This window comes from Barbus barbus, assembly GCF_936440315.1.
Source record: "Barbus barbus genome assembly, chromosome: 7".
Lineage (NCBI taxonomy): Eukaryota > Metazoa > Chordata > Actinopteri > Cypriniformes > Cyprinidae > Barbus > Barbus barbus.
The window spans coordinates 5,946,132-5,960,163 of record NC_136735.1 but is presented as its reverse complement, the minus strand read 5'-3'; the positions used below and the strand labels follow the sequence as shown (position 1 = coordinate 5,960,163).

The following is a 14,032-nucleotide window of genomic DNA, read 5'->3' as shown; positions in this document are numbered from 1 at the left end:
CACCAGAGACGATGTTATTTTGCATCCTTTTCTGATTTAATATAGTTATAATCATCATTTAAAATATAATTATAAATCATTTTAAAAACCTAAAGTTTGTACAGGATTCTAATTCGAATTTTGGAATCCAAAATCATATTTTGGAACAATTGCTAAGATTCCTACAGGACTTAATGTCACAAAGGATTTTGTTCCTATCCTATTCATTTTCTTTGCAGCAGCTTGCTAGCTGAGACACTGTACATAAAAGAGATCGATTTAAATAGGATGCCAATGGATCCCAGTTACAAAAAAAAAAAACATTCTCAGGAATCCTGTAAGAATCTCATTGTACTGGTTCCAATTTATGATAGAAATTCGAATTAGAACAATTTTCTTATTGGAATCCTTTAGGGTTTTTTTTTCTTCTTTTTTTCAAAGGAACTCATTTCAAATTGAGTGTAACTGAACTAATTCGCAGTGGAGATGCATGAACAAAACCTGATAAGCATGTTTCTGCAATCGAACCAAGAACATCAGAGTTCACATGAAATGCTTCTAAGCCATTTGACATCATAACATATCCAAACCTTAAAACTTTATTTCCAATGTGGTCTTTTGGATGCCGTTGCATGTGTCTAATGTTAACAATGTTAACACTCTAATTGGTTTTCTAATGGAGCTTCTAAGAGTATCCAGCTATTTGCACATATGCCACAAACTGTCAGGCATGCATCTGCAGCACGGTCCAAATCATCTCGCCACCTCTGAGGCCAGCTGAGGTTTAGTCTGGACCTGCTGACGGACAGCAGACGACTCAAGAGGTCTGAATCATGCCATGATGTCTTTGTCTTCAGTTGGCTGTTAAACAGCATGATCAGAAGTGCTGACGTGCCATTGTGATCTGTTTAACCCAGACTATAAATAGACACCTGCTAAAAGTCTAATCTCACCGACAGCTGCATGTCTGTGAGATATAGAGGACAGAAAACCAATGTGTGTGTGTATATATACCAAGAGAAGTGCCAGAAAGTGTGTGTCTCCAGAGAAGCGTTCTGTTTTACTGGTATAATGTGTCTAAACAAAGATGAAACTTTAGACACTCGTGTTACACCTGTGCACCTCCTTCAGCTCCTTCCCGTTACTCAGCAGACCCTGGGAGACGCTGATGAAGACCATTAACCAGAGCAGCTGTAACACACCTGTCCACATTGATCTTCAGCACTCTGGAGAAGCTTCTGATGACCGCTGGACGAGGAACTTTATAAGAGAGCAGACGGTGAAAGAAACACACAAATACATCTCGATAATGTCTGTTAAAGAGCACTTCATCTGAAAATCATCTGTTGTGTAGCTACAAATCACTTTTAGGCCTGTCCAAACTAATAAAAAAGAACAAAATGACTAAAACCAAAATTAATTTAGCTAATTTAATACAGAAACTGAACACAAAACAAACGCTAATTCAAGATTTTAATAAATACTACAATAGTAGCCTATATATATAAACTCTATTTAATGTAATTAACATGAATATATTTTAATAATATTATTTTTTGTGATTTAAACATTCATGCATCACAGGGTTAAAGAAACTAGTACAAGAACTTTTTCAAGCTAAACATTTGACAAAATAAAGTTTACGTTTGCGAGGGTAAACCAACAGATCTAGCATTAAAATTAATAACAGTATGTATTGTGCCACTTTGTGTGGATCTGCAAGGACACCTGTGTGAACGTGAGGAGAACGGTCTTCATACATCTACTAAAAACCACCAAACGCCAGCTGAATAAGCACTGAGCAAATTTGAAGATAGTGAAGAAAAGAAGATCCTGCAGCATTTGCAACATACTGATACAGACACTTAATTGACTTGATTTTACTGATTTCAATGGCATTCAGACTTTAATTGTGACTTAAGACATGCTTGGCAATAGCCACATGGCAGTGAAAGCATTAACGCCATCCCAGCAGCACCCACACAGAAGATGCTTCAGGTTGGACGAACTTGACCTCTTGTGTTCAGCTGATGTTCAGGACGTAACTCAATAATGTCCTCTACAGGTGAAACTCCATAAGTGCATTACTACTAGAGAGACAATTAAAGCCTTATATTAAATACTATTGACAATAACAGTGTATTAATATACGCTGAGTAGAAAATATTGTTTCCAGTCATGTTTTTGGAAAAAAAAAAAAAAAGTAAGTCACACTCTTTAGGATTGCCATCACTCCAGAACACCAGCTGAACTGAACGATCTGTTTCAGTGAGTCATACTGATCAAATCCCCCAGGTTCAGCTCACAAGGCCTGTTGTGCTGATGTTATTCCTGCATGATTTCTGCAGCAGGTGGAGGTTGAGCTCAAGAGATCCTATGAGGGGAAAACCAGTCGCCATCTGCCCGCCTAATTCCCAGAGGTGGCTTCTGTCTCGACCCATTTCAGGATCAGCTGCAGCACGGGAGCCGATCTGCCCACCTCGCTGCACTAAATTCACTTTGAATTCATTTAAGTCCTCAAATACTGAGCACTTTGGTAATGACACCTAATAAATCATTACATAAAAACTGAACATTTTCTGAAAGTTCACATGAAAAAACAAATAGAATTTCCTCATTTTAAAACTTTGTATACATTTTTTGTAAAGTAAATGCATGCATACATTTCTGTAGCTCAAATATTAAAACATGGCGCCAGCAAAGCCAAGGTTATGGGTTTTAATTCAATGCATGAACTGATAAATGTTGAATGCAATAAGACGCTAAATGCATACTTCAACTTCCATAGATTTTGCAATACAGATTGACACACTGAGCTCAGGAGTTTAAACCTCACCAAACTTAGGTGGCTTGTATATTTGCACGTATGAATCTCATTACTGTACAAGCTTCAGCTGGCACCTGTGAGTCAGATATTAGAGGCTGTAAACGCTGCTATTAAAGGGTTTTATGTTTTTTCAGTCCATTCAGATCCACTCAGAGCCTGCAGCTTGCAGTAAGTGTCATTGTGCAGGTAATTGTCATTCTGTGATGGCGGTAATTACGTCTCCTGTGAGAGTCCCAGATTGCTGAGGGAAAAGCGTAACACAATGATATAAATGAATCGGATCTGATTAAAGGCTTTAGGGCCATACGGACCTTTGATGGCTGTCTGGACAAGACCTGCAGGGCGATTTACTTCTAGACTAATTTAAATGTATGAGACGAAAAAACTAACACTTTCATTTCAGTTCATTTGTATGACTTATGAGTATAAAATGAAGTAAATAATTGAACTGAAGTGGTAAACAAAACATCAGACTATACAGGAGTACAACAGGTGTAACGCAGTCATCAAATCTGACTCCTTCAGTCTTGATCTTCAGTCTGTTCACAGGATCAGCTAATAAATGCACTGCTATGAATGCAGGGTACTGGGCCAAACAACTCAAACCCATCAGTGTGGCATAACTGGGTTCTCCGTCACTGTTACTGAAGGTCAAAACTCTGGACGCAGCTCAGTTTCCTCCACCATGTTTCTGAGAGCTGCTTGATTTTATCTGGAGTTTTATCTCTCAGCGTAAGCATCCTCAGCCACGCTGCCTCCTCCGCGTGCCACATGCTGGCCAGGATGGCGCTGTCGAACACTTCCTTCAGGTTCTTCTGCGTCAGCGCAGAGCATTCAGCAAACGTGGCGGCGCCAATGCTGCAGGCGCACAGGCGGGCGTCGTCTCCGCTCACCGGTTTCTCCTGGCCGTCCGCGAGTCGGATCAGCACCTGGACGTCCTCTCGCAGGTCGCTCTGGGTGCCCACGAGGATGATGGGAACGCCCGGACAGAGGCGATGAACCTCAGGGGCCCAGCGGGCAGTCACGCTCCTGAAGGAGGATGGAAGAGCCACGCTGTAGCAGAGCAGGAAGACATCAGCTTCACGGTAACAGAGTGGACGGAGGCGCTCAAACTCATCCTGAAGACAGAAAAAAAAGTGAGACAGCTGCCACTTAGGGGAAGTCGTGGCCTAATGGTTAGAGAGTCGGACTTGTAATCCAAAGGTTGTGGGTTCGAGTCTCGGGCCGGCAGGGATTGTAGGTGGGGGGAGTGAATGTCCAGCGCTCTCTCCACCCTCAATACCACGACTGAGGTGCCCTTGAGCAAGGCACCGAACCCCCAACTGCTCCCCGGGCGCCGCAGCATAAATGGCTGCCCACTGCTCCGGGTGTGTGTTCACGGTGTGTGTGTGTTCACTGCTGTGTGTGTGCACGTTGGATGGGTTAAATGCAGAGCACGAATTCCGAGTATGGGTCACCAAACTTGGCTGAATGTCACTTCACTAATTCAAATACTGTGGCCTAAATTTATAAATATATGCATTGCAAATAAGAACAGTAATTACTTGCATGTGCTTTTCTATTTATAACAATAGATACCCAAGTATGGCAAATGATGAGCAAGTTCTGTCAGTGTGCTGAACATCAGAGAGTCAATCTACTCGACTGTCACAAAAATCTACAGGACTCAGTACTAAGAGAATGGATAATCTGGTTCTAACACTAGGTGGCGCTGTTCCGTCATATCCTGTTGCTTACATACAGAGGCTGATCCGCTGCCCCCCATCTCTGCCATTCAAAGCACAGAGAGAAAAATAGTTCATTCATCCATCAAGACAAACTGGTGATAGATAGAACGATAGAACGATAGATAGATAGAACGATAGATAGATAGAACGATAGATAGATAGAACGACAGACAGACAGACAGACAGACAGACAGACAGACAGACAGACAGACAGATAGATAGATAGATAGATAGATAGAACGACAGACAGATAGACAGATAGATAGATAGATAGATAGATAGATAGATAGATAGATAGATAGAATGGTAGACAGACCGACAGACAGACGGATAGATGGATGGATAGATAGATGGATGGATGGATGGATCACCTGTCCTGCCAAGTCACACAGTTGAAGTTGAACTGGTCTTCCATCCATCACAACCCTAGCTGAGATAAATACTTCAACACTCAATCATGAAGCTGAGCTTAATGTATTTTCAAGGAAATGTCACTTGCAAGGTGTCAAAAAGTTCATGACAGGTCTATATATTTATATATAACTGTAATATAAAACGGTATATAAGGCACCAGGTGTAGATATTGAGTTTACCTGTGAAGTTGTCAAAGGCGGTGGGAATGTGCTCTGCCGGATATCCGTTAGTGGTGTAGCTGATGACCAGACTCGTTTTACCCACCGCCGCGTCCCCGACCAGCACACACTTGACCCGGCGCTCAGGTGCGGCGGCGGGCGCCGGTGAGTGTCGCTGAGGAGCCGCTCGCGGTGGAACCGGAGGCGGACTGTCCTCTTCATTTACCGCCTCAGCCTCGTCCTGCGACGGCATTGCGTTGTCCGGTAAACAAGAGCAACTTTAGTGGTTCAAAACAAGCCTGTGGCCGGTCAAGACATGATTTGTTCAATAAACGGCTTTATTTACCATTCCTGCATCGCTAAACGACGGCGCGCATCCCTCGCGCGCCTGCTGTGTTCTTTCTCTCGCGCTCTCAAGTCAAGTTCGAGCGCGCGCAGCCGCGTCAGGTTGATTGACAGACGAGCATCTGCTGCAGTAAGAGCATTAATACACGACACATGCGCGCAGTGTTGCGTTTCACTTAGCCTCACATCTCCTCCCAGAGCTGGAGGACAGAACTGAGAAGTTGAAGAAAACTATAGAAAAAGGTATTTTCTCCTCCAAAACAAATCTTCGACTCCTTTAAAATAATATTTTTAGCTTTATAAAAGTAATACACTAAAAACACACCAAAAATGACCATATAGACGAACAGACAGACGGATAGATAGATGGATGGATGAATGCACCAAAAAATATGAGGTCAAGTGATAAACGATGTGAAAGGTCAAGGATGTGGTAATCTGACAGTCCGTAAACTATGAGCAACCAAGACTTCTTGGTCTAAAGATGAACTGTATTGAATTGATAAGTAAACAAAAAACATGCAGGTTGCTTCTCTCAAAAAGTGTAAAAACTGTTACTTGTGCTATCAAAACCAGTGATTTCATATTAATTTTCTTTTTAAACAAGACTGTTTTGACCTCATATCTACTTCACAATTGTAACACTTTCAGTGATTATGATGAAAAATAGCAAGCTGATCCAGTCTTTTCTTCTCCTCCATTTATCAGGCTTGTGTAGCTCCTCCTCAGTGAATCTGCAGCTATGAGCTGGTGCCATCTGTCCACCCGTGCGCTCAGGCAGCCACCAGAAGGCCTCAACATGTGCTGATGTAAATGGAGAGCTCAACTTTCCCAGGACAGAGCTGACCCTGGCAGCCGCCCTCACACACAATCACACACACGCGCGTATATCACACCATCAAAGGCACCTCACGCCCCTCATCCACACGCACACACACACACAGATCGGCTGAAAACACATTTGCTGTGTACAAGTCCATCAAACACCCGTCAGAATATGGTTAGATAAGAGCTGATACCAACACACACACACACACACACACAGACACACACATTTCTGCTACTTCTAAAACATTCAAACTTACAGGTGTGTATTTCTGTCAGTGCATGTTCACATGTGGGTGAATATCATGAAAAATATCTTATTTATGTAAAGTCTTAAATAAAGTCTTTATAAATAGTCTTATTTCACCCTAAAATCATAGTAATATATATATATATATATATATATATATATACACATATATTTTATAAATCAAATGCATAATGGTAATGAGAGTTTGGATGGAAATGAACTTAACTGGTCATTATATATTACAAATACATGACAATTATATTAGTTATATATACACATTGTAATTATATACAAATATACTAAAACAACATATTATCATTTTAACATATCACATCACAGTAATGAGAAAAAATGCATTATGGTAATGATAATTATTTTATTTTGGATTATGGTAATGAGAATTTCTTGCGTTATGGTAATGAGAATTATTTTATTTATTGCATTATGGTAATAATAATTACTTTATTTTTGCATTATGGTAATGAGAATTTCTTGCATTATTGTAATGATCATTATTTTATTTATTTACTTATTTTGTTATGGTAATGATAAATATGTATTTACTTATTACATTATGTGATGAGAATTGTTTTACATATTTATTTATTGCATTATGGTAATGATAATTATTTTATTTTAAGGTTATGGTAATAAGAAATATTTTACTTATTGCATTGTGGTAATGATAATTATTTTATTTATTTATTGCATTATGGTAATGATAAATATTTATTTACTTATTGCATTATATTATGATAATCATTTTTCATATTTATTTATTCCATTATGGTAAAGATAATTACTTTATTTTTGCATTGTGGTAAAGAGAACAATTTTATTTTAACATTATGTTAATGAAAATGATTTGATTTATTATTTACTTATTGCATTATGGTAATGAAAAGTCCTTGCTTTATGAGAATGATAATCATTTTATTTACGTTTTGCATTATAGTAATGAAAGTTATTTATTTGCTCAGTGCGTTATGGTAATGATAATTATTTTATTTTAAAATCAAAGTAATAAGAAATATTTTACTTATTTATTAACTTATTGCCTTGTGGTAATTTATTTATTTACTTACTGCATTATGGTAATGATAATGATTTTATTTTTTGCATTATGGCAATGATAATTATTTTATTTACTTATTTCCATTGTGTAAATGAGAATTGCCTAATTGTCATTAAAATAATGTTGCAAAACGGGATTCTCTGTTTATTCAAAATGTTATAGAAAACATATTACATGAAATATATAATGAAATTTTCTTTAGATTTTGGGGTGAAATATGACCTGGGCATATGAGAGTCACTGTTTGAATGTGTACATATGTGTTGACGCAGATGTGTCTCTACACACACAATGCTTCCAATGCTGTCCCTCAGGACCTGAAGTAGTGTGTGTGTGAGTGTGTGTGTGTGTGTGTCTGTTTAGAGGGGGAGGACTCTATCTTAATAGCCTCAGTGTGAAATAAGGGGCTGGATCATCTGATGGGTAAAAATGATTAGAAGAGGAAGGGTCTCGCTGGAACAGAGGACTCTAATCTGGGGAGGGACGGACGGATAGAGAGATTCCCAAAAGAAAGAAAGGAAGAATGAGGGTGGGGTGGGAGGCGAGGGATGAGAAAAGACATAGGGGATGCAGAGGGGCGCCAGGGCACTTTTTTTGTGCCTCAGTCAACAGGCGTGTGCCATGATGTGTGTGTGAAAGCACAGCCCTGCTGTCCAGCTTTGCTTCAGAGCATGGGAACCAACTGAACACACACTCCTAATGACCCGCGTGCTGCTTTTATTATATCACTCGCACACACACACACACACACACTCCTAATGACCCCTGTGCTGCCTTAATAACACACCAACAGGCGTCATTAGATTCATCCACACAATGGCATTATCACACAGATCTGCTTCTGCAACAGGACAACAGAGACATACATGGCCACGTGTGTGTGTGTGTGTGTACCTACTTAACCATATTTTGGGGACAAATTTGTACCCAAAAGTGAGGTAAACCTGACAAAATCTCCAAAATCCTCCCTTTGGGGACGTCCTCATTTGTAAAACGGGTTTAAAAATAAACTAAACAAAGCTATTTTGAAATTGTAAAAATGCACAAAGTCTCCTGTGAGGGCTAAGTTTAGGTGTAGGGTTGGTGTAGGACAATAGCACACACAGTTTGTTCAGTATAAGAACCATTACGCCTATGGAATGTCCCCATTTAGATAGCTAAGTAAACTATAATATTTGTAATTATAATATTTGTAATTGCAATTATAAGTACTATATAATTGTTAATTAAAATTATAATTAAAATTAAAAGCATGCACTAATTTTAACATTAAAATTCGTATATGTAAAGATTAGTTATATTTTATGAATAAAATATTTAACTTGTAAAAAACTAAGTTACAAGTTGGACAATACTTTTTAACATATATAATCTTGTTTAATGTATATATATATATATATATAGCTATATGGTCAATTTATGAATATATGTGAATATACAAATATAATATAATTATAAATACAATTGTAATAAATGTAATAGATGTTTAATTTAATATATCTTATAACAAATTCAAGCGAACTAAATAACGGTAAAAAATACATAAACATGTCTGGATTGCTAGGTTGCATAAGATTAGAAAACAATTAGAAAAGGAGGTAAAATGGAGAATCAAAATGAAATTGTCTGCGCACTCAAACTATTATTTGTGGACAATTTGTTTTAATAAGGCACAATAAAAAGTAATGTTTGAGCACCGTACAGAGATTTCAGCATCAAAAAAACATTAAAGTCACTAAACGCCTCCCTCGCGCATTAAATAAGCCTTCATTCTCGATAAACTTGAATAAATGACACAGTCGCTCTGGAGTTTCTCTTATTATCTCATAAATGATTGCGAAGTCTAAAGTGTGTGAGTACAGGTCACTCCAGAGCCACGGCCTCCATTGCATGCTGGACTTTGTCTTCATTAAAGTTTCGGAGAACCATGCCTTTGCATTTCTGCCTGTGAGCTGAATAGGCCACGGGTAGTGTGTGTATGTGTGTGTGTGCGCGTGTGTGTGTGCGTGTGTGGAGATGACCACTCCACAGCAGCTGCCTGTCCAGCTTGCAGGGGCATCGGCACACAAAAGCCCCTCTCCCCTGGGGCAAGACTCACGGGGCAGGGGTCTAAGACCTCTACAGAGAGAGCACAAGAGCGACAGAATGCAGGAAGGCCAGAGAAAAACAGTGGAGGAAGAGAAGGCTGAGTGCTGAGAAAGAAAAAGGCGCTTCACCCCCTCACCTTCAGGACCCCTGTTTGTCCCCGAGCGACCGACGTGTAAGAGAGAATTCCTGAAGAGCTCACAACAGGTGCACACTGGAGAAACTCTGGAGAAAAAAGAAAAATAGAGAGAGAAAGGTTTAGAGGGCAACAGGAAGACAAAAAAGACACTCAAGTCCAGTTTGACCTAAAAGATCGGACTCCACACCTGCTGTCAACAGGTGCAATCAAATATTAAATATTAAACATGTACATTTACAACATTGTAATGTTGATTTCTGAAGGATCATGTGACACTGAAGATGGAGTAATGATGCTTTGCATCACAAGATTAAATTATATTTTAAAATATAATAAAATAGAAAACAGTTGTAATAATATAAAAATTTTAATAATTTCACAATATTGTTTTTTTCAGTTTTTTATTTTATCAAATATTTTTTATAATGTGTATATATATATATATATATATATATATATATATAAAATCTTTTTTATTTTAAAAATAACTTCAGTATTATTTACAATATTCATTTATAAAATGATATGATGACAAATTAAATATACACATCAATTTTTTATATTACACCATGTTTATTATTATTACTATTAATGTTTATATTTCTTACAATAAAATATTATAAATCGTATTAAAATCGTTCAAATATCAAAATATATGTATCCATATATCAATCAATATATATATATATGTATATTCAAAATTTCCTAAATCAACTTTTTATATTACACTATATTTATTATTATAATGTATTTGTAATGTCAGTTTAATATCGTATTTATACATTATTTACATTTAATTTAATAAAAAATCGTAATAAAATCTTAATTTTAAAAAATTATAGTGAAAAAGTCCATAGTCAATAGATAGATATCGATTGTACATATACATACATATAATTTATGTGTATATATATATATATAAACTTTTAATTTTTTAACAATAAAAAATATATAAACAATCAATTAAAATTTAAATATACATGCATGCATTTCATAAAAACATTAGTTAAGTTCATAGAAATAAAATAAACATAAAAAGTGACAGATTGATTGGTCTGGTCAATATCCATCATCACTAATCCTCACTAAACAATCGTAAGGAACACAGTGGCTGGTTTTTGACAGTTATTGAGTTGTTTCGTTTAAAGGTGAACATAAACATGAGCATCATGGTGTGCGTGTCTGCGTCACTGATCTAGAGTCATATCTGATGTTGAGCAGTGATGGATGAGATGTCAGAGGACGGCCTTCGACCGCTGACTCCGGATCAGTGCGTGCATGGAAAACAAGTCCTTTTGTGATGAAGCTCTTCCCACGAGCTTCATCTTACCACCGACACACTCAACACCTGCCACCAGCTTTGTCTTAAAAGCTGATCTTAGTTATTCTGTTTTTCTGTCGCTTTGTTGAGGGCGGGTCACTTTTTGGAGGGTGTGACGCTGACATTCAACACTCGAGGTTGTTACAGAAGTGTGTTGGGGAGCGTGATTACTGTAACCTAGAATCACGCCCAGTGTGTTTCATCCACTGTGACACTCGAGAGCTTTAGCGTCCCATATAAGTGAACATGAATGCATGCGATGCACCCCAAACACACACACACACACACCTGTGTCATCAGCGTTGTTTGGAAATGAGCAATCATCTTGCAACAGATTGTTTGGGCTTGTCTGGAAGATAGTGCTCATGACAAAGGCTCATAGAGAGCTTGTCTCCTCAGGGAACATGTGTGTGTGTGTTTGTGTGTGTGAGGGGGTGATGGAGGTATAGAGCAGGGGGTATAGTTACTGCGCCCTCCTCCTCTTTTACCCCTTTGTGGGCCCTTCTGAGGAGGATTGAGGAGGTTAAAAGGGAGGAGAGGGAGAAGAAAAGGAGGATGGGGGATGTGTGAGCCCTAAACACAGGTGCCTACATCTGTTCATCCTCAGGGCAGATGCTGCAACAGAGAGAGACAGAGAAAGAGGCTTCATTTTCAAAACAAAAGCCTGAAGTACTTCAAGTCAAAAGTTTGGACACACCTACTCATTCTTCATTAATACGGTTTTCACACTTTAGAGTAACAGTAAAGTCATCAGAACTATGGGGGAAACATATGGAATTAGATAGGAGATCAAAACAAACAAATAAACCCTTTATTTCTGCTCATTCTGGCCTTCATGAGGTGCATTCTGGGATGTTTTCAAACACTACTAAACACTCCATATTTATACAAATATACAATGAAACTTCTTCCACTATTGAGAACCTTTTATGGAATGGAAAGATTTCACACTCTTAAAAATTAAGGTTCCAAAATGGGATTTTTGCAGCGATGCCATAGAAGAAACATTTTTGGTTCCTCAAAGGACCTTTCAGTGATTAGTTCTTAAAAGAACATTTTTTTCTTAGTGTGAAGAATTTTTTTATTATCTTCTGCTATAAAGAACCTTTTGTGGAATAGAAAGATTCCATTGATGTTAATGCCATAATCAATGCCAATAAAGAACCTTTATTTTATGAGTGAAGGAGGAACATGAGCATTGATGGTGCTTTTCTTTCTCTATCCTTTTCAGTTCAGTTAAGTTTATGCAAAATGCTGTGACCCCAAAATTTATTTGACATAAGTTACACTTCATGCCTGATTATTACTGCATTAGAGAATAAAAAATATATATATATTAGAGCAAGTGTCTTTAAAGGATCTTTTCTCTTCGCTAACATTCCCTTTTATTTTTTGCTTATGTCTTTGAATAAGCTGGTGTTTTATTGATTTTTAGTGGATGTGTGAAGTCAGTTCTTCTCAAGTTCACACAGGTGTCTGAGCAGAATAGGTGGAGTTCATCACATTAATCATCAAACTAAAATAGCATCAAGTTTTAATATAGTTTACATAACCTAATTTAATACTATTTTATCATTTAAAAACATATTTTTGAATGAATAAAAATGTTTTGCCAAGTATACTATTTTATGTTATGTATATGCATGTCTCATATTGGCCAAAAATTGACAAATTATTTGTTATGCATGCTATTTTATTTAATTAAAAAATGAATTTAATATTAATTAAATTGAATAAAAAAAAACTAAAGTGCATGGTCCCATATTGGCCAGATTATTCTGACTTGCATGCTATTTTTAGGTACAGCCTACACGTGCTTTAAAATAAATGCCACTTTTTTTATATATGTTCTTATCTACTGCAATGACATGCAGACATTTTCAATGTAGGTGCCTCAATACGTTTGAGGCTTTTGTCTACAAAAGCAATGTATCAATACGCCGTGAGCTAAAACGGTATTTGCAATCATTATAAACATACAGTGTGAGGTGAGTCCAAACTTTTGACTAATAGCTAGTGGAACTACACGATATAATTCATACAAAACCCAGAATCATCACGTGGGATGAAGGCGCACTGCATCGACATCTTTAGCGTGGTGTCAAAAATGCCTATGACTTGTCAAATCAATATGTTGAGAGAGACAGAGGTCGATATGTTGTGGTGGCATCAGTCCCTGGAGCCCTCGAAGCAGATGTGTTTTGATACGCGCAGGCACGCGACAAGCGTCAGCTCCCAAACGTCCACGCCTGTCTCCTCACGCTCGCGCACTCCCACAAACAGACGCACGCGGGCGCAAATAAGAGGATCCCCGCGTAATTATTGAATGATTGTATCCCCGCGGGAGGCCCCAGAGAGAAGCTCAATGAAGCCACGACCATCGTGTCCATGGCAACGGCGCATGATAATGAGCCTCGTGGTCAGAGCCGGGGCGCGCGTGGATTGTTGGGGCAGCTGGTCAAAGTAATATGATCTAAAACAATGCTCAGACCACAGGTAGCCTGGTGAACGCGCCTGTACGCACTGAGCAGAACCGTAGAATAAATATGCGACTAAAACACTATTTCTGATTCCAGGGTGCCGTCTTAATTACCCCTGCTGGGGAAAAACCCCAAAAACAATAGAAACTATTAGAATTTCCGCCCTCCTTGGTTACTGTTGCTATGTCCGACAAGCTATGTGCAGTCAAAAACACATGGCAGAGCAAAGAGACAGACAAGACAGAGCAGGTTACTTCTGATATGAAACAGATTTCAAAACAATAAATACCTTTAATGTGACAGATCGCTTTCATCCGGGGTCGAAAGTTTAAGTCCACTGAAGTTACTCTCCTGTGTGATTTGTTTGTCGGGCAAGATGGCGGATTCCTCATGATTGGTCAGATCGC

General features: G+C 38.2%; 1 protein-coding gene across 3 annotated transcripts; it reads right to left on the bottom strand.

Moving 5' to 3' along the window:
• Window positions 1-1,861: 1,861 nt before the first annotated feature.
• On the bottom strand, window positions 1,862-14,032 carry LOC306872325 (rho-related GTP-binding protein RhoU-like). 3 transcript variants are annotated; one of them, XM_079420828.1, is made up of 5 exons: window positions 13,915-13,982; window positions 9,825-9,910; window positions 5,452-5,572; window positions 5,127-5,346; window positions 1,862-3,924 (listed from the first exon to the last, which is right to left on the bottom strand). In XM_079420828.1, exons 4-5 carry the CDS (start codon window positions 5,325-5,327, stop codon window positions 3,448-3,450), a joined length of 678 nt encoding a protein of 225 aa, XP_079276954.1. In that variant the 5' UTR covers window positions 5,328-5,346; window positions 5,452-5,572; window positions 9,825-9,910; window positions 13,915-13,982; the 3' UTR covers window positions 1,862-3,447. The 3 variants fall into 3 exon arrangements, with proteins under 3 accessions (XP_079276954.1, XP_079276953.1, XP_079276955.1); XM_079420827.1 differs by lacking the exons at window positions 9,825-9,910; window positions 13,915-13,982 and adding an exon at window positions 4,905-4,963 and having other exon boundaries at window positions 5,452-5,479; XM_079420829.1 differs by lacking the exons at window positions 5,127-5,346; window positions 5,452-5,572 and having other exon boundaries at window positions 2,546-3,924; window positions 13,915-14,032.